The following is a 22,820-nucleotide window of genomic DNA, read 5'->3' on the forward strand; positions in this document are numbered from 1 at the left end:
TATATTTTATAATGAAGCATAACCTATATATGAAGTTAGGTTAATTTTATCTTATGTCTTAGGTTAGTTTTGTTCTAGTCTAAGTGTGAGGGGATATAGGTTTTATTTATGCAGATCAATTCTTATCTCATCTTATATTCATCATCATCATCATCATGTCTTTTTTTCGAGACGTTTCATGTTAGGATGGTTTCACAGTGGCTTTTCCCATTTTTGTCTCATATTCTAAATTTTTAATTTTTGAATTCCGGTATATATAATACCAAATAAATGTTCTACCATAAGCGTGTACGTGTATGTATATTTTATTAATATATCCACGATAGATTTTCACGATTTTCCAGCTGGAAAAATACACGCAACTATTCGCGTGACGTTTCTAAAAAAAGCAAACGAACTCCAAGTTCATCGACAGCGCATCGAGTGTAAAACAGCCAGATTAAGTTCGACAGACCGAGCGAAATGCAATTCGGCAAACAGACCGTCTGTAAATACACGCACACAGCTGTAGTATTCTCGATTTGTGTGTCGGCTCATAGGCAGGTTTATTTTCGATGTGTGTGTGTAATGACGATGAGCTAAGGTCACCTCGAGCTTATGCACCGACTGGCGACACCTGGTGACTCGGTTCCGGTCGCCTAATTAGAACAAAAAAAAAACAGGAGCTTACACGAGTCACCTGTCGTTGTTTGGGTTTGCGAAACCCTACCCTAAAAACCTGCACGTGAGGTTGTTTGTACCCTAAAGCAAATTCTTGATTGTGTAATGCAGTGGTTCTTAACCTTTTCAAAGTCACGGTGCACTTTTGATCAAGGGAAAAAGTGGCGGTGCACCAGAATTAAGAGGTCGAAAAAAATATGTGGACATAATTTTTATTACATATTTAAAAAAAATAATAGTTACCTACAAAATTACATACAAATTTTTTACATATTTTTAAAAATTAAATTATATAAAAAAGTTTAGTATCGAAAATAAATTTAGGTAGTTAATTTTGCCCTAGAACCAATTTTTAATTAGGTGTTTTATTAAAAATATTTGTATTAATATTTAAAGGTGCTCTTTGGATGGCAAATCTAAGTGGTGCATTTTCCCCCCTTTGTTTACCCAAAATGACGTTCCTGCTTAACATAATGGAATTTATATGATCGATCAAAAATTAATTAATGTGATACCTGAGCTTGTTGGCTTTTGCAGATATCAGAAATATTAGGTCGAATATTTTATGTAGTTACCCCGAATTCTTCGTTTAATTTTTTTTCTGTCTTTCTCGTTTTTTAGTTTTCACATTAGTTGTTGTTGAGAAACCAAGCTCACACAAATATGATGTTGAAAACTGTAACAAAATTTTCAGTGCCTTCATGTACAGAACTGAATATTTCTCTTGGACAGTAATCCAAAAATTCTTCATAGTTATTTCGGAAAATTTAATTTTTAGAGTACGATCAGTGGACAATTGGACTAATTTGATGATTTCGTATCCGGTCATACTTTTTTATATTTAAGAATGAAAAATAATGTGCAATTTTTTCTTCCAATAAAGTTAAATGGTCTATTATTGCGGAAATAACTTCCTTGGGAATGTTTTCGTTAAGTGAAGGAAACATATTTTTTCTATTATTCGATTTTTCGAAAGAGTTATTTTTTTCCGAAATCATGTCAATTTGTCAATGGATGTCATTAATTTTTCGTTTTTTCCTTGAATGCTTGTGTTAACGTTATTTAAGTAATTAAAAATATCTGCTAAATATGCCACTTTAGCATACCAATTATTATTCTGAAGACATTTTACAAAATCATTCATACCTTCGTTTCGAAAAAAGATTAACAATTCATTCTTAAGCTCTATGAATCGGCATAAAACTTTACCCTTAGATAACCACCTGACTTCAGTGTGAAAAAGCAAACACTCGTACATAGCTTCCATAGAAATGCAAAGCTTTTTAAACATGCGTGTTTTTAAAGGTCTTGATTTTATGAAATTCACTATATTTACAACTTGATTTAGTACAGGTTTTAATGTTGCTGGTAATGTTTTCGAAACTAAAGATTCTCTATATAAAAAAACATGCGTAGATATAATATTAGGTTTTCTTGTCTTTGCAAGGGTTACAAATCCTTTAAATGAGCCTACCATTGAAGGAGCACCATCCATACAAATTCCTACACATAACTCCCATGATATTTTAAATTGTTCTAAATATGAATAAATAAGATCAAAAACATCTTGTCCTGTCGTATGCTCGGTAAGTTCTTTGCAGCATAGATATTGATTCACTACTTTGTTTTCATTTATGAAACGAACGAATCCTAGTATTTGTGCCTTACCGCTAATGTCAGTAGATTCGTCGACTTGTAAAAAAAATATCGCTTGGAAAGTTTATCGTTAACTGTTTTCTCAGTATCATCCGACATATTTAATTTTTTTTTTTATTGTATCGTTTGACAGAGGAATTTTCATAATTTCCTTTTTGCTTCATCACCAAATATGATTTTTCCTATTTCACAATATGCAGGTAAAATTAGAGACTCTGCTATAGTATGTGGTATTAATTGTACAGCAATCAATTCAGCAATCTTGTATGACGCCAGTTGTGCCTTATCGGAAATTTTAACAGTTTTTTCAAAATATTTCGCTTGTTTATTTTGCATGCTTAACAATCTTTTGAAGTAATCTTTACTTTTTGATGCAAGATCGGCGTGCTTCGTAATGAAGTGGCGATTTAACTTGTCAGTATACATCGCGCTACTGGACAGTTTTTCTCCACATACAACACATAGTTGAATGTGATATCCTTCCTCATTGATGCTAGTAAAACTGAAACGTAAATATTCTTCAGAATACTGTCCATTCAATTTTTTGATTTTACTGGATATATTTTCTTTTGTATGAGATGTATGATGTCTAGTAACATCGTCACTACTTCTTCCACTTGTACTCCCAGTGTCATTAATATTTTGGTCTGATTCACAATTTCGTTTGGTAATAAATTTATCCATTGTGGGGTATCACGACTATAATAAAATATAAATTTATTGAATCATTAAGATTTCACCATTTTGCGTATTTTTTGTTTTTACCAATTTTCTCGCGGTGCACTTGCAATAAGTTCGCGGTGCACTGGTGCACCGCGGTGCACCGGTTAAGAACCACTGGTGTAATGATACGTTGTAAAACGAGAGAATTATAAGTATGAGTATATTAGGGTTATAATTTATTATAAAAATAAGATTTGGACTAGTTTATTGTACAGCATGTGACAAATTGTTCCTTATACTATATATGCAAAAAGGACTGTTTGTTAATTTGAACGCAGACGTGTCACAAGAAAAATTATATCAAGCTAAGGTCCATACGTCACGTATTTACAGAACTGTTGCCATTTTTCAATCTAATTTTGTGTAGAATTACATAATGGAAAAAAAATACTGTAAGTCTATTGAATCAACAAAAAAGTAAAACTTAAGCAAACTTTGTTGGAGGGATATATTCATTACTTTTATTATTTTTATAATTATATTTTTTGTATTTTTATGATACCCACCTCTTCTCCTCATCTTCCTTTTCAGCCCAAATTTATCCCATATTAATCACTGTCCCTAATCCTTACTCGACAATTATGGCAACCCTATGTCAAACTCAAACAAACAAAAATAATCAACCACTGGTTGTTAACTCAATTGTATTCTATTTTGCTTTTGTTTATATATGTCCATAGTCCATATATTATATATGTATATATATATATATAACTATAAACTACATATGTAATTAACTTTATCGATTAATTAGTAGTTAACTTTAATTACTCATTTATTACAATTTGAATATGTTTATAAATTTAATTTATGCAATACTTGTGAGTACCGAAATATATCAAACTCAAACAAATAAAACAGTCACGTGATTATATATTATATATCGATTCTAGTCTAGTTTTTTTGTGTTGTATTTGAAATGAAGACTTGAATTTATTTTCATTGTTCAAAGTTTTTTTTTAAAAACTGATATATGCTAAAGCAGTGTAGGTTAATAACATAAGTAGTGTATTCTCAAATTTTGAGATCATTCTGAGATAATACCGTTTATTTCTGCAAGAATATGTTTGATTAGTATTTTAAGATCTATCAAATGGTACCACTGTAATTTTTCGCTGCTCTTTAAACTTATCACGATAGATGAGGAATACAATCACATATGGACTCAAATGTTTCTAATTTTTTATCATGTCTGGAAGATCAGAATTAGTTACTATTAAATAATTAGTTTTCCGATCGATAATTACAGATTAGGACGAATAATTAAAATAAAAGAGACTATTCCGAATATTTGTTATTCGAACAACAACTCAAATAGTCATTTTTCTTTGATGAATTCTGATTTTTTATCTTATGAAAATATTCTTATCCTTACGCTATTTATAAAAAGCCATGGCCATAACAAAAATAGACGATTAATAAAATAATAATAAAACACTTTGTTACTGCAGAAATTCCATAAATTTATCATATATATAAGTTAATATTGTGCATTTTTTTATCTCTTTAAATTTTAAGTCTGTCTCAAGTATTTTTTTTTAATTATAATATTTTCGGCAGCACGAATAATTAAAAGCTTCGTACTGATATGATATTTGAAACACTATTATTTGTAAAATTGAATAGTCCTGATACTTTTTGCTTATTAATAAAATAAACCATATAATTATTAAAATATATGTCACTGATTTACATATTTCAGTCTATTGTCTCACTATTTATTAATCGGTTATTGATTGTGCTTATCCTATTCTAACGCATTAGGCTGACGCCCAATTTATATCGTATCTGTAAGATCCGAATAAGTGATTTATAATGATTATAATTCCGACCGATTATCGCAGATTTGGTTTTCTAGATTTTTTAATCTCACGGATGAATAAAAAAAAATCGTGCTAGGCTATGCAGAATGACTCTATTTCTTAAAAGTTTTATTGATAGTTTAATTAATAAAATATAGACAGATTTCGGTCTGGTGTCTCACTATTTACTTAGTGGGTTATTGATTGTATTATAACGTATCTGTAAGATCCGAATTAGTGATTTTTATATGAATATAATTTCAATCGATTTTCACATTTTAGGTTTTCCTTGATTTTCCTAATTTTACGGATGAATAATAAAAATAAAATCGTCCTGGGTCATACAAAGTGACATATAATTCTTCAAAGTTGTATCAATAAAATATACGTCATTGATTTACATACTTTGATTTAAGTCTAGTGTCAAATTTATTGTGTTTACCTTGTAACGCATTGGGCTAACGCTCGTTAAGTTTTTAAATTTATATCGTATCTGTGAGATCGGAATTAGCTATTTTTATATGATTATTATTACAGATATTTCGTGATGAATAATTAAAATTAATTTAGGTCGTGCATATATGGTACATAAAATGTTAAATTTAGCTCATAGAAAATATCACATATGTGTGTAAAAAAAATACTGTTTATAAGTTAAACCAAATTGATATTTATAAGGCTAATCTAGATGTAGGTTAGATATAACCTCAATTTTATTTGTGACCAACTTAATGCAGATTAGGTAAAAATAACACGCCTGGGGCTAACCTTAACATTGCTCCCTCCCCCCTCCATTATACAATTATTTAATATAAAATCTGTAACTTAACAGATTTTATATTAAATATATAACTTCAATTTTATATATGATCAACTTAATACAGAAAAACACACCTGTGGCTATCATTAACATTGCCCCCACCCTCTTCCAATATACAATATTTAATATAAAATCTGTAATGCATGTCTACAATATGCCACAATTTTCTAGGGCAGGCGGACTCTTTCAAACCCCCCCCCCCCAACTACGCTGAATATATGTTTATAAAAACATGTGTAATTTTTTATATATAAAAAATACAGTTTAAATATGGCATTTTATTATTTTTAGTTGAGGAACATGTTTATTTTTTTCTCATATTTTAGCGCTTTCAGTTTAAGAACACCACACTACACGATCGGTCCTTCCATTGCGAAAATGCCGCCCCCATGCAAGTGCCGCCCGGGTCGGTCTGCCTCTTGATAAATAGCAATCTAATTTGGCTTTTATTTCATTATTAGTTTTTAAACATTATTGTATTATTATAATGCAAATAGTAGGTATTTAAATAATAAATTGTTATTCCTATAATAAAATGAAAATTGTTATATATGTTGTAATTATTATTTTTAATGTTGTAATTATTATTTTTAATAACACGAGTGCGTGATTTTAAAAACATTATCGCTAAATAATATATTTATTTTTAGCACCTACATTCGTGTAGGTCAGATAAAATTAACGTCGGATCATTTCGCTGCCTATGTGCGATATTTATACGTTTCAATCAGATTTGTGCGCGTTCTTTTTTTTATTATTATTGGAACGTAAAAGTCAACGTACTTTGAGTCTGCACTTGAGGCAGACTGGTTCGCCCTTGATACGTGTTTCCCCTCATAAGTTTAATTGTTTGCCTCGATATTTATTTACACGAACCGACGACGTTCGTTCGATGCTATCTGTCTATCGTTTACTTTTCTTGCACTAAGAAAAATATACGCACAGTATCTATGATCTGAGCAAAGATTTGAACAGTCCCAGCCAGACGTAAGCCAGTAGTGGGCTTGGCTCAGATCAGATCTTCGATCTAATAAATTAAGGCGATACATATAATTATGGACGATTTAAAGGCGGCGGTGTCTTTATTGAAATCTGATCGACCTATAAAATCCGCCGTCGGCATCTGAGAGTCTGCCGAGATCTCAGTGCCAGTTTTTTCATTGCCACTGTGTCAGCAAAACTCTCGGACTCAAAGACGGGTTCTTCTGGAGTTGCGCAATTATGTCCATTTTAAAGAGTCGAAAGAAAATCTCGCGAGGAATTTCTTCTGGAACAGGTTTCGTGCGACGAGTCCGGAGGAAGCGCGAGAGATTGCGTCGCGTGGAAAATGTTGCTGGCAACTATTTCTTTCTCTAATAATAGCAAAATGCTCGGTGCTTGCTGTTCTCGGTTTAGATGAGTGAATCAGATGGTCTAAAGTCAAAACACTCGGCCGAGCCAGGGTCAAGGTTACTACGCGAGCGTATCTTACGTAGCTCAGATTTATGATGTCGGGTGAAATCAGTCAGATATACGCCATAGTGATAGACAGAGATCCTGATTTTTTTAATTTACAATTTATTTACAAATAATCTGACGCCTTTATATCATATGATATTGCCAGGTAAATCTAGATATGCCGTACTTTATTTAGCTTGGCGCATATTTTATATCGACTCGCAGAATCGAGGGATGACTGACCTTTGCAAAGTCCAACGTCTTTCAGACCGCTGCATTAAAAATATATCAAGGTCGGATCTTGAACTGCAATAACTACGCCATAACGCCGCTGTATTTATATACCGGCATATACACGCGCAAGGTCAGGATTGTGCAAGATTGGTACGAATGGGATAATTTGCGACTTGATCAATCTCTCGTTTTCATTTTTATTATTATTTTTAAGTCGCTGCAATTGAACCTTGGGCGTTACAACTGGGTAACAAACAACAGCTACGTGTAGTTATTGCAACAACAACATACAGTAGAACCCCCCCAATAACACGGTAAATTTGGGCGCCCGTTACTTTACGTTATTATACTCACCACACGCGCCTGATTCTTACATATATATTGCAAAAATTGTATGCGTTTTATCTAATCCCCAATTTACCGTGTTATTGGGGGTGTACTGTACATACTTCTGGGAAATAATGTTATTCTTGTCTTAGGTTGTTATGCAGCTATCTTTCGATCACTTATATACATTTTTGTTTTGCGTTACAACTGGGTAACAATCAACAGCTACGTGTAGTTATTGCTACACCAACCTTAAATTAAAATTTTATTCATCTATATATATTTGTATTCAAATGAATTTGTTGTAGTTTGTCATGCAGCTGCTTGACAAAATAAAACAACTCAAATGTTTTCCAGGACCAGTCAAAATTTTTTATTTACATTTATATTCCAAATGACGGATTTACTCAGAGGTTGCGGGTTCGAGCCCCGACAGCGGCACTCGATTTTGTGTATAAATAAAATATGCTATTATTATAAAAAATATCTGCTCCAGCTGCAGTGACATATATTGGTTATATATTATATTACACATAATAATTTATAATTTGATGTCAATACTTATTTGTAGGTATTCATAATCTCAGTTGGTACAGATTTACCCCGTTGTAACGCATTAGGCTTACGCCTGTCAAATACATATATATTATTATATATTTTAATAAAGTATTAATTTTATCTCATTTTGACTGCATTGATAAAATTAATAAAACAAACTTTACTGACTATTTACAAGTACTTAAAATATCATGTGGTGGAAAAATATTTTAAAATCTTACGATTTAAATACTCCCAAAACAAGAAAAACGAGTTCGTGGTCATTTTTTTCTTTAAATATGACCTAAAGATATGCTGTTTGATTAATTACATAATTTTTATTTAATGTAAAATATTTTGATAAAACATATTTTTTTTTTAATTAAAAAATATTTGTAACTATTTTCAGAAACAGTCGGAATAGCGTAGTCCGTATGCGTTTCTGTAGCTAGAATATAACATAGTCTGGCACTCTACCGATACGCTATTATGTATCGATTATACACAACTCATTAAAGTTTTATTTTTATAATTTCAATCAACGTAAGACATTTTTGTAGAAAGAATCTACTGTTTATATTTTAATAGTTCGAGCCTATATTATTGAAAACCTCTATTGATTATAACTTATAATACACATTATAATTTATAATTGATTATATAGATGTCGCTAATTCCCAGATTTTTAGTCTAGTGGTTTTAATACTGGTATGTATTCATTATGTATGATTGACTCACTCAGTTGGTACAGTTTTACCCTGCTGTAACGCATTGGGCTTACGCCTGGATAATTTGTAAAAAGTATATGTGAATACGATTCGATCGTTTTATTAGAAATTTCCTGGAACGTATATATGGAATATATTTTAGATGAAGTTAGTGACTAATTTAAAAATGAAATTATTAATATTGATCACAAAGAGTATAAAATAAAGCAACTATCTAAATAATCTTATTTTATTATTTTTTTTTTGACATTCTCTTCAAATAAATGTTAAGACATTTTCGTTTACGAATGCTGGTAGGAGCTAAAAAAAATGAGGGCAAAGGAGGACCTTTTACGATTCTACTTTTTACGTAGACGATTCTTCTGAAACGTCTGGTCACCTTATTATGTAGGAACTTATATTATTATATATTTTATCAATCACACCCGGAGATGGATGATTATCCGGTAGCCTTGCATTTTTTGCGCAGCCCCACAGTTGGGGCTACGCCCCTCTGCAAGTCAAGGCCGCACACTGCCCCCGGTCAGAGCAGACGTACTGCATCCGTCTGCAGATCTGCGATTTGGACCAAGGAGATTCATTCGCGTATCACTCGATTGGACACTCGGGTCTCGTACATTTTTGCTATAAACACGTTTCGCAGATAGGATTTATTGGTGTCTGTTTTATTTGTCTGCACGTACGATTGAAATACCCATTAATGGTGTGTATTTTATTATTTAATATTAGTTCTGTGGAATAAATAAATATTTATTTACATATGTAGAATAAATGTTTTTGATATTTTTGGTTTATTTATCAAACATACATTAACACTTAAAATGTGATATTTGCCAAATATGGATCTAGAAAAATATTTTTATTATACAATGCTAATCTTCACATCTAAGTTAAATTAATACAATTTTATTTTAATTTCGCCTTGATCGACTTAGATTAGTTTCATGTCTTTTTATAAACCTGAAGAATATACGAATCTATTTTGGTTGATATCATTGAGTACTGTTAAGGAAGTAATACATATTATAATAAACGGTTATTAATTTGGTACTTCGTCATATTTTATTAGCCTTTTGCGCATGATGTTCTATATAAGGTATGTTTTACGTAGAATTCTATTCATTTAATATATTCTTTTTCTAGCTTTAATATAAATAAACTTAATTAATATACTGGCCATATAAATATCTCGATAACTTAATAGCTTCGAAGCAATCAATACACAATAAATGAACGTTACTTTTGAATTTTGCATGCTGTTTTTTACGATATCTAATTCAAAGATGCATTAACTAACTGAACATAATAATTGATCTATGAAATTTATAATTTGAAGAGTTTCTGTAGATTTTTTCCTCAAATGTACTGTATTTTTACCGCATGCATAAGCGGTATAAAGAGCTATTGAATTAGTCGCTAATTTTTATGAATATACGTGCTATAAGTTTAAAAATCTTTTTTCTGCAATAAACTATACAATTAATCACTTTTTTTAATTTTGCTTATATAAGGCGGAAGCGTTTTAACTATTAATAATTACGTTGAGGGCTTGGGAGTGATGTTCGACTTTGTCAAAGCTATCGATAAGGCATCGAAGATGCTCGGCTTCATTACGCGGAGCGCGTAGCAATTCTATTGTATGGAATACCAGAGAAGCGAAGTTAAAGCGGAAAATCCTCCGATATTTCTATAACATTATTCATATTCATATCTTAGTGTCCATGTGAAAGAAGCTTTATATGCAACGTTTAGAATGTCTTTCAGCTATTGCGTTCCTTATTTTTTGCCTTCGCGACCAGGAATTCAGCGCTCGAGAACCTTATGCCTGCACTACACTCTCTGGAAGTTGGAGCTGCCCTTTCGCTCTCTCGCGTGTTAAGTGACGAGAGTGAGAGAGATAATGATATGGTTTTTCGCAAACTGAGATAGAACGAGTAACTCGGGTCAATTTCAGTATGCGCGTAGTCGTCCTATGGTCAACACGCATGTCGAGCGCTGCATCGTGATCACGTGATCAAGTTATAATATCACATGCTTATCGGGGACTTGAACAGACTCTTACTGATATCTTTGAATATTTTAGGGCATCAAAAGGGATTAATTATATTTTTGATACTATATTCTTCTAACAGATACCGTCATTATATTTTTTTCATATAAAATTAAATAATTAAAAAATAATTAGTGGTACTTGATTTTGTTTAAAAAAATCGTTTCGAATATACTCATGTATTTTCCTAGATCGGTTTATATAAATGTCACACCATAACAAATTCTTATTTAGAATCGATGGCGACAAATTCTAGGATAGTCACAGATGTGGTGTTCGTATTCTGATGTATAATTTTTATACCTTATGGCATTTTGCAAAAGCCGACAAAGATTTTGCGTAAATTGAATATTTACGACCGAAAAGTTTTCACTGATATTGTATTGGTGAGTGCCCACACAAACTTTTATAATTATCAGTAGCGTAATTTTAATAATATGACAATTTAAAAATTGCGATTATTTGGCACATTTTTCGATCGCGCGTAAATATGCCAGCTGTACGTGACAGCAGCCGCCGTGCGGACGTCATTCACGGCCGCCGTCATATGAAATTTGTAGCAATATGAAAGACGGCGACCTCGGCCGATTTCAGTTGAACTTCGGTTCGGACAACTTCCAGAGAGTGTAGTGCAAGCTTTACGCTTCTCAACGAATTTTCCCAGAGATAAATATCTTTTCGGCACTAGCTACGAGGAGCTGAAATAATAATAATAATTATCTGGGAAGGTGTAAACCTCTTATGTGGGCGTCATTATTGCCATATTTTTTTATTTTACAAAACATTTCATGCACATTTGTATTTGAGTTTATTTATGCTATGTATAAAAGTTATTATGTCAGATTTTTAATAAATATTACTTTAGTTTTTCGCATTATGGAAAATTATATAATGGTGCAACACTATTTTATAAACCTATATTTTTATTATTATTTTTACTCATTTCATTAAGAAAAGAATATGTAAATAGGACATAAATATGGTTTTAATAGTTCACCAATGAATGGTATTTTTTAAAGCGCGTACCTCTATGGATGCACAGATGTATAGGATTTAGCTGTGATTTTTATAAACAAATCTTTGCCCCCAGGCAAGTGCCGCCTAGGACGGTCCGTTCCTCTAGCTGCGCCACTGGTATAATGTTGACGATTAATTATAATTAAATGCATATAATTAACAAATGCATGTAACATCTGATATAATAAAAAAAAAATTTTGCAGTTGTTTGCAAAAAAAATTAATATTTTAGGGATTAAATATTAACAGATTTTATGTAAGCATATGTGCCATCTAATCATCTAATGCGATATGTCAGAATATTTATGATTTAATCTGAACTAATCTGAACTGCAGAACTGTCTAAAAATTTAAATAATGCAACTTACCAAGTTTGGTTGTTATCATGTTACCACTGGTTATCATCTCGATTGTTTTTTATGTTGTTAAAAAATAATCGTATTAAAAAATATTTCACTATATTGGTCTTGTGAATTACAGATGTATGTCCTATTTAATATATGACATTTTGGTATGGTGCATTAATTTTTCTTGTCGACCTCGTTCGTGCGAAGGAAATGGTCCCACAGCGACCTTTAAAGACACGTTCTGTTGTTGGCAATTGCTCGATGATTTGATTTTTTAATTCTTCAATTTCGCCTTGAGGTCAACGAATCGAGCGAGTGTGCCGAAGCAAAAAGAAAACTTGATGAGGCGATAGTGCAGATCCGGCCACGGCCACGGTCGATAAATCTTCACAATTTTCCCATTCTGCTAGACCAAAATTTAGGGTCACACCGCGAATAATATAGGCAACGCTTCTTCTTATTCTTCTTCTTCGAGAGCATTGTTTGCTCGCGCGAGCATGACGGCGAGAAATGGCTCAGCCGACTAGATCCCTGGCTCTCCGTCCATTGTGTGTGCAATTTTATTAAAACCCGTTTTCATGGGATTGGAATTGCACCATCCGCGGAGTTTCCCTCGTCCGCCGCGCTTTCTTCGCGATTGAACCCGTTCTCGAACCTGTTTTTTGCAACGCTTAGAACTCGCATATAATGTATGAAAAATGATTCGGTTTATCATCAGTCGCCAATGACCGGTCTGGTCCTCTTGACTTTGCCGTACAGGGACATCCATATACCGGTTTTCTCGCTAGCTGTCCGAGAAAACTTGAGAGATGTGCGCAAATGTAGCGCTGCTGCTGCTGCTCCGCAGACTTTCACCTACTGATTGCTATTTATATAGTGGAGCAAGCGGAGTGAAAATGCAAGTATCTCTCTCTCTTTCTTCGACGCACTGTTTACGGATTCAGTGCCAATTAAATTGTTGGGGATCCCTGTTCGATCGAATGCGCCAAATCAAAAAGAATTTGACCGTGAATCTTTGTGGATAAATATATACGACTTGGCTTGGCTGACCTAGGGCAAACGCGTCCCACTCGCTCTAGTAACCGCCCACGTCTTATATGTCACACTATATCTCGGATCCTACTCGCTTTGCATACTATAAATGCATCCTATGCATACGTATCATATTGACACACATTTTTTCCATTAAAATAACGGATAACACAACGTAATCTCATTTTTCTAGATTATCAAGATACATTTGATAGTCGATTATTGTTGATCAATTAATTGGCATTTAACATCAAGTTATTCCAATTAAATACACATAATACTTATTGAGCAAACTCTCGAGAAGTTAGGGTTGTTTTATCTGTCATGCAAATATATGATCTCTGCGATTGCTTCCTTATAAAAGCAGATTACATTTTAACATTTTTTTATGCCGTTTTTCTTTGATTGCATAGTAACACAGTGTGACTGTAACATCTATAGAAAATCGTATACCCTTCTTGTACCAGTTTCATAATGATGAACCTATGTTTCATCACAATGTAAATTTTTGCTAAAAACGTCACCTGTCTCAGCCTCTCGTGTATATCAGTTTGCCATATTTATGTTGTAATGGCACCACCTACCTTCTAGGGCCAATATTGTTTTCCAACAACCAGCTCATATTTGTAGAATATCTCTATATTATCTTTTTTATAAAGAGAACGTTTTTCATGGACGATTACCAATGTATACTTCTTTCTTGAGGAGCTTTATGATGGCTCGATAACCACTGAATCAAATTTAAGTCACTATGCATATTAGCAACCCGAGCAGGGTTCTCAATAGAATATTCGAATTATTAGCCCGATCTTCGATCTTCAGATTTCATCTCGAATGAAATTAAAAAAAAATTTAATGAAAATTTATTTTTTATTCAATATTCGAATATTTAAAAAGCACGAATAATTCAGAACCATAGACCCGAGGCAAGAATCAGGTGGAACCCCCCCTCAAAAAAAATTGTAAAAATTAGTACATGATGATTTGTAAATGTATGTTTTTTTATTTAATTGTATAATAAAATAACGTTTTTTAAATATGACAACACGATAGACAAGTGGTATAAGTCTCTGACTATTGACCTGAAAGACCTGGCTTCGGATCCCATACGGACCCAGGTCCTTTCAGGGAGATCGGAATTAACGATTATTATAATTCGATTTATTTTCACCGGGAAATTTTTACATCACAGTGTACTCAATATTATTTAAAAACATTATTTTTTTACAATTGATAAACAGAAAATTTATTTTGATAATGGAATTTTCCCAAAGTTTTCCGCAACGTTCTCAAGAAGTTAGAAATCGTGTTACTTTGGGCCAATTCTCGAGTCTCCCTCTACATCAGAGCAATCTCGGTTCTCTCCACGGTTAAACATAACCGCTCGGTAAGATCGGAAACTGGTTTACCGCATTAATTTCTTGTATCGACCGATGATCGGATATAATTGGGTTTTCGTACCAATATTATGGACTCGTGTGCATGGGAACGCATTGTGTGCGTTTGCGTGCGCGCTGCAAAAAGCGCACTAAACTGGTTTATATCGCATTTTTGCTTCGCGAAGGTGATTCGCTAAAAAAGCTTAGTGTCGTTCGTCGCCACTGAGCTCTGTAACTTTGGATAGGTGCGCTGTTTCGGCACCGGAAGCGTCGCTTCCTACATAGTCTTCCTAATATTTCGCGTAGAATATTAACGAATCGTCTTGCGCATGTCTTGCTTACATAACGAGTGTTTTTAATTATTGTTTTTCATTTTATTCGCAGGAAGAGAAGATCTTTCGCCACCCAACAGTCTAAATGGCTACAGTGCTGATAGCTGCGAAGCCAATAAAAGGGCCAAGAAGGGTCCCGCGCCGAGGCAGCAGGAAGAGCTTTGCCTGGTGTGCGGAGACAGGGCCTCTGGTTATCATTATAATGCTCTCACGTGCGAGGGTTGTAAAGGTAAGTCAGCAAAAAATAGCCCAATCCAATTGTAAATGATCGTTTTTTAATCAATCGATCTTTTTGTAGGTTTTTTTAGAAGAAGTGTTACCAAGAACGCTGTGTATATATGTAAATTTGGTCACGAGTGCGAGATGGACATGTACATGAGACGAAAATGCCAAGAGTGCCGACTCAAAAAATGCCTAGCGGTGGGCATGAGGCCCGAATGCGTTGTGCCTGAAAACCAATGTGCAATTAAAAGAAAAGAGAAAAAGGCGCAGAAGGAGAAGGATAAATTACCAGTTAGCACCATATCTCCTAAACCCGACATCTTACCAGCTATTATGAAATGCGATCCACTGCCTCCGGAGGCCACCAAAATTGTGAGATTTGATTCTGTTTCATCACACATATATGTATATAATATACATTTGATTACATTTATATTCCTTAATTTGCAGAAGTTCCTCTCCGATAAACTCTTAGGAGAAAACAGATTAAAGAACGTCCCACCCCTTACCGCTAATCAAGAATATGTTATATCTCGACTTGTTTGGTATCAAGATGGCTACGAGCAACCTTCAGAGGAAGATCTGAAGAGGATAATGACGGTTCGTATTCTACGCGTATACGAAGAACTTATCTAAAATATTATAATCTAATATATATTTATTCATTCAGGGTTCCAGCGAAGACGATCACGAATTCAGACATATTACAGAAATCACAATTCTTACAGTACAGTTAATAGTTGAATTTGCTAAAGGATTACCCGCATTTACCAAGATTTCACAAGGCGATCAAATAACGCTACTCAAGGTATGTTTCTGATTGTCAAATGTTTTTATTATAAGTGAATGCTTAAAGCTGATGTGTAATTTTATCTTCAGGCGTGTTCAAGCGAAGTGATGATGCTAAGAACGGCGCGAAGGTACGACGCGACGACGGACTCCATCCTCTTTGCCAACAATCGCAATTACAACCGACAGAGTTACCAAGTAGCTGGAATGTCTGAAATAATTGAAGATTTGTTACATTTTTGCCGACAAATGTTTAACATGAGTGTGGACAATGTAGAATACGCCCTTCTCACCGCAATCGTAATATTCTCTGGTACGTATATAATATTAAGCTGTGCGTTTTTCATGTTGAGATCTTCGAAATTGTCTAATTCTCTTTAGAATGTGTCCAAGGATGATCCATTTTTAACAACCTGTTCTCAAATTTGTGTTCTCAATGATTGACAGATACTTTTTAATCAAATTTACATTGTGTGACACATCAATAGGTCTATTTCCTGTTTTCACTGTAATCAAACAAAGTTGCCCCTTTTCAGATGAGTTACTCAATAAGTTTATCAAATCAAAATAGTAATTATAAAATAAGCTAAAAATTATTGATTGCATAATAAATATACATTGATTTGAAGCTAAGCTAATTTATATATATTTGAAAAAGTTGCAAAAAATATACTGTGAACTTTTAGTGATATAGTTTTGAAAATTACTGTTGTTTGCTTATAAAAATAGTTTACCTTAGTTATAAAAAAAAACATATACAAATTTCTTATAATTAACTTTAATAGTAAATGTATAAAAAATACTGAATATTTATCTATTGATGTTTTCTATAGTCATAGTCGATAATTTTCATGAAAAACCGCAATTAACGAAATTTACAGCTATTAAAAAGAAAAAATACCGATATCCTTGCAAGGTTTTTCTATATTGAAATACTTACTTATTCTTTTAAAATGATGATTGTAATTTAGATATCAAACTTAGATTTAAATCTATGTAATATTATAATATAAATTTCAGATAAAAAAATCAGTTCTTACTTTGTAAATTTTTTATATGAAACTCAGATTATTCATTGAAATATGACAATCGTGACCGTCAGGTCATGATTGTCTTATAGGCTACCTCAATGTGTCACAATTTTCGAAAACAAAAAAAAAACGATACAAATCAGATCAGCTCTTTATGATTTACATTGAATATATCAACGTACAATGTATTAAGAAGCTGGATAGCTAGTTTTTCTTTACCAAAACTGACATTTTGTAACCCAAATCTGGAAATTCTCGAAAGTAGGATTGTTGATTCAATATTTTGAAGAAATGTATAATTTTCTACAAAGCGAATCATAACTAAAAGCTCCGTATAGAGTATCTCCCTCATATAGAATAACAAACTAACAAACTCCCTCATACAGAGTATCAAAGAAATCTCTACTTGATCTTCTCATTCATTAGATAATATTTAGCATTGCATGGATTCCATATTATGGGTCCTGTTTCAAGATTGCTACTGATTAGTTTTATAAAGGATGTGAATTATTGATTAATTATCAATGTGAAACACGTTCCTTATAATAAAACACAGCATCCTAAAACACTTAATGCTTTGAACTCCTATGTCGAGATGGATTCGACATTGGTTGTTTTACCAGCAACTCCAATGTCGAGGTGGGCTCGACATTTTTGTCACGCTATATCTTAAATAATTAAATCTATTTCATTATTATTTTTTCTTTATTTGGTTTAAAAAGAGACAAATTTTTGATTCTACAACCAAATACCTATTCATTCAACATCTGTAAATAAAAAATGGTCTGCTTAGGATCGCTCGGTAGATGCAGCGGGTGCTTGATACAATAGTCTGTGTTGCGACATATCGTCGTGAACATATTGTGTATTTCTGCAGTAATTCATTATTATTTTAACTGTACTTATATTTCAATGGTTTTATCATTATTTAGTTTATTATATATTAAAGTTAGTGGATTTTTTTTAATTTATAGTCCAAAAGAATGTTTTAAGCTATCAAAAATGATTTTGAATGTGTCTATTATATGATATTTTAGTTGAGATTTCAGAACAATTAGATATAGCATAAAAATTACATTTCTTAGGGTAATCATAAATATAGAGTTATGTTCCGAATATCAATACGGTCTTTTTGTTCCAGATTGCATTTTTTGGTAAAATATTTTATTCCCATGAAGGTCTTCTTTTTATATATTCTGGATATTTTATTTTGAATATATATTTAAAAAATCATAATCAGAAATTGAACCTAAAAACCCTAAAGTCGTGAAAAATATTTAGCTTTCTTTAAAGGAATTGCTTTAAAAAAGTATCACACTTAATTTTAAAAATTAATTAGTACAAACACTGAAAAGTTATCGTAATTTAAACCCCCTTTTATATATATACATAAATATTAAAATCTGATTTTTTCCCCCCTTTAAACATAATTATTGACAAATTCACTGAAAATGACTTGCTGAAAAACTTTTGAAAATGTCTTTGGAGTGCAAAGGGTTAAAATGTAGAGAGAATATTCATTTCCTCTCGATGTTTTTTGTAAAAATAGCTAACCAGTTTATAAGAAAACTCATCTGACAATTCTTATGTCCGGATGAATCCAGATCAGTCTGCAAAGAAAAGTCAGAAATTAGTGAGTCTTCGGCATTCAACTAAATGTTTGAGTTTCTAATGTCTATATCATTTTCGAATAAGAGAAACAGCAGTGGCCTCAGGCTGAAACCCTGCGGAGCTCTAGAAGGGGTGAAATATTTATTTAATAGATAACCGCTATCACAAATTGACGGTGATCCCTTAAATAACTTCCGAATAACAAAAAATCTGCGATTTACCAGTTTTGTCAAATGCTTTTTTATCGAAAAGGATAAAATGTTGTATAACATGCAATTACCTCAATTTTTTTTGGTCTATAAGTATTATATAATAGATTGATTGATCCTTACAAATATTTATTTAATTGTTATTACTTTAACTTTCAGATCGGCCCGGTCTCGAAGAAGCTGATCTCGTGGAGCAAATTCAAGGCTACTACATCCAAACGTTAAAATGTTACATACAGAACCGTTATAGTGGCGACTCTAAGTGCAACGTGGTGTTCGCTAAGTTACTTTCCATTCTGACCGAGCTGCGCACGCTCGGCAACCAGAACTCCAACATGTGCATCTCGTTGAAGCTGAAGAACCGGAAGCTGCCGCGCTTCCTCGAGGAGATCTGGGACGTAGCGGACGTGGCGCCCACCTCTACAACGAACAGTCAGCAAGAGCCACTTTAACCACCGCTCTCTTAAGAATCCGTTGTTGTTCGATGATGCGCCCAAATGCATTTATAATATTATAAACGAGTGATTTTAAAAACCGTGTCGTATATTATGAAACTTTGGAGAGTGGAAAGTCGGCAGTCAAGTTCTCAGACTGCCACGGCTGTGAAAATTTTAGTAGTTTAACTTTATATAATATATATATATATAAATTTTAAATAAGTTATATATTTCAAATAGAGGAGAGGTGTGTGTCATGTCGTGCACTGTCGCACATGTGCCTAGAAATTATGTAAGCGTTGAACTTTAGAGAAAATATATTGAATGCATAATAGTAACTATATCTTAAGTGTAAAAAATATAAACACATGGACGTGTACATATTATGTATAATATACATATGATATGCGTATATTCGTATCTATATATATTCATAAATATATATATATGTATATAAATATGTATATATATATATTTATATATATTTGTCAACTCTAGTGATAGATAGTTTATAAACGTTTACGTACTAAATTAAGGGAAAGAATCTTTTGTATGATATTGCGTGTTCCACATTGTGTAATTAATTTATATATTTCGTATCGGACGTCGGAGCTGAAAATGACTACATTTAGGTTTAGATAGGCATATTGTAATTAAGATCTTTTCCCCTGTGTTTTACGAACAACGCCTATGTAATCTTTTTGTATCTATTTCGATAAACTGACTTACTTAAAAAACGGATAAAAAAAAGCACAGGGAGAGATAGACGATCAAGTTTCCCGTCGGCAATATTGAAACCCCGGGCTGGTTATGTGTAAACCCGGCAAAAGAATGTTTACAAACAGAGGTGCCTTTTTAAGACTGGGGGCTGGTGCAAACAATCTCACAAGTCTGATTTAAAAATTAAAAGCAGCGTGCTCGCTCATCTAGAATAGTCTATGCGGAAACGAGAAGAGGTCTCATCGGAAATATTCGTATACCAAAATTCCCGGAAGATATCATCGTAAAATTAGTAACCAGCGTTTAGTGGGGTCGGTTTCGGAACTCATTAATAAATGTAACCGTCCTTTTTTAAGATTCGAGCGAATTTTGTATGATTGCAGTTTTGGCAAAAAAAATGTACTGAATATTAATGGCTTGCGCCGTCTTCTTAAACTTAATTTTGAACTTCACGAGAGCTTAGCTTTGGAGACTTGTATTTATTGTATTATAAAAATTGGAACACGATCAGATTTCGTTTCGGGTAGCGTGAGTTGCGAGTACCAGTAATTTAAGCATTGTATAGGCTCGATATATATATATACTGTAATAAAGAATGCGTTATGTCTGGTTTGTATATTTGTTGAATGCATAATTACGTACATACTTTTTATTTTAAGCGATAAGTATTAACGTGGTGTATAATGTGTACATATGACAAATTAAATATAATTAAAAATACACATATATATATTTATGCTCTATCTGAAAAATAACATTTTTTATTCTGAAAATTATAATGTGTTTGTCTTTTAATGGCTGTTTTGATACCTTATATACGCATATTGCTTGGTGATTGTTTAATTTTGCTGTAGTTTTTATTTTTGATTAAATAAAATAAAGGATAAATTTATAATATATACCAGTGAGGCGATTACGAGGTTAAAAAGAAGCCATTACAATACATAAAACACAATATCTTTTTTTTCTATAAAGTTATATAGTAGTTGATATACATTTATTTACAAATACATATACGAAAATACAAAGTTTACACACAAAATGGTTTTATAAGCGATGCAAATCTTACACAAGCTGCGATTTCAACTTAGATTTCGAATTACTTTCATGAAATTTATTTTAAATTTCTGAAATAAATTTGCTGTCAAAGTCGGGACCGTGTTGTTTATATAACTTTACATTCTCGTCCAATCATTCAATTTGATAAATTGATACGGTATACTTTGGTAGAATAAAATGGATATTTTAATTGCTTTAAAATAACATCATTCTAAAGCAATTCTCCATATTTGGACAATGGCCCTTTTTCTATAAGATACAGACGTAAGTTCAACGCGACTTTTACATCAATGGTTTCATTTAATTAGAAGTTTTAAGTCATATTAATATATCTGTAAAAAAATAAAACAGTCGAACAATTTAGCGATGGAGATGATCTGTACTTGTTAATTATATTAAGTAGTTATTTTTTTAATAACATATCGTACACATTCATAGTCAGATCGCTCAATCACTAAACTACTATAATTGACAATATTGTCGGCGATAAAGAATCCGTTGCCGACAAACGGAATTGTTTTCAAATACGTAAGAGATGTAAATAAATATAAATCTACGCAGGTCGAATAAAGTTAAAAGAGTGCAAATTTGTTTAAATTAAAGTAAAGTATCTTCTAAATACAAAAAAAAGTACATATTTTAAGCTGTTTTATTTTTATGACGTACAAATTAAAGCGATCTATAAACACAGATATTATGACTGCGATTTAGATGAAAGTTCCTTATCAACTTCGTTGATTAGGAGCTTTCTCTGAATGCAGAAAGGTAAAACTATTATGTCTGATGATAGGTGAGTTCCGTCTACTAAAGAAACGTTTAATCATTTAGTCATTATTTAGATAACGGCTCACAGATTCTTAGACAGATATATTTTAGCACCATAAAATTGCCTTACACCGGGGTACCTGTATCATGTACCTTCACATTATAGAGAGAAGAAATCACAAAATTTATTTTTCACAAAAAAAATGATTGAAAAGAGATATAGAAATTATTAATGCACTCCCACTGAATTCCGTTGATGCCGAATACCTCTGTTTGTGCGTTACTATTTTGAAAATTCAGAGATTTAACATATAAACATCATAAACACCAATACTTTATAATATATTGTTGTAATATTGAAATCGTATTCGAGTTGCGTTTTTAACGTGTATCCAAAAGTTTTCAGTGTTAAACTGTGATCTATATTTAACCATTAGATATGCAGTAATGATTAAAACACAACTTAAAACTTTTTTTTTGTCGTATTATTGTTTGTAACGATAGCAATATTTGTATTAAATTTACAAGTTGATAATGTGAGCGATACAGTGTTCATAATATAACCGATTTTAGTAGATTCGTTATCGATGTTCAACGCTTGAGGATAATGATAAATAAAATAATAATCTAGCTGCACAAAAGTTTCATATTGAATAATGTCTAAACGTCACTGCCATTAATCTTTTTGTAAGCTTGTTATATATTATTGCCGTTATATATGAATATAATATACAATTACGAATACGTGTACAATTCATCGCTATATAAGTCAACGTACGAATCATTCGTCTTTCTGATACGATCGATTAAATTTATATACATTTATATTTATATAAAGTTAACCATTGGTGTATCATATTTCGGAAATTTCTAAAAAGTTAAATTTAACGAAAAAT

General features: G+C 32.3%; 1 protein-coding gene across 7 annotated transcripts in view; it reads left to right on the forward strand.

The window, feature by feature from the left end:
• Nucleotides 1-20,818, forward strand: part of EcR (Ecdysone receptor) — a 431,050-nt gene extending 410,232 nt beyond the window's left edge. For 5 of the 7 annotated variants that reach the window (XM_088182126.1, XM_088182129.1, XM_088182127.1 and 2 more), the window contains 5 exons: nt 15,134-15,310; nt 15,380-15,903; nt 15,974-16,111; nt 16,183-16,405; nt 19,103-19,530. In XM_088182126.1, coding sequence (XP_088038252.1) covers nt 15,134-15,310; nt 15,380-15,903; nt 15,974-16,111; nt 16,183-16,405; nt 19,103-19,395 — 1,355 coding nt within the window. In that variant the 3' untranslated portion in view covers nt 19,396-19,530. Of the gene's footprint in view, nt 1-15,133; nt 15,311-15,379; nt 15,904-15,973; nt 16,112-16,182; nt 16,406-19,102 lie in introns of all 7 variants that reach the window. The other 2 variants (XM_088182131.1, XM_088182132.1) reach the window with 1 other exon arrangement.
• The last annotated feature ends 2,002 nt before the right edge of the window (nt 20,819-22,820 follow it).

Source organism: Plectrocnemia conspersa, unplaced genomic scaffold, assembly GCF_051122295.1.
Source record: "Plectrocnemia conspersa isolate PC_06_02 unplaced genomic scaffold, ASM5112229v1 ptg000003l, whole genome shotgun sequence".
NCBI classification, from domain to species: Eukaryota; Metazoa; Arthropoda; class Insecta; order Trichoptera; family Polycentropodidae; genus Plectrocnemia; species Plectrocnemia conspersa.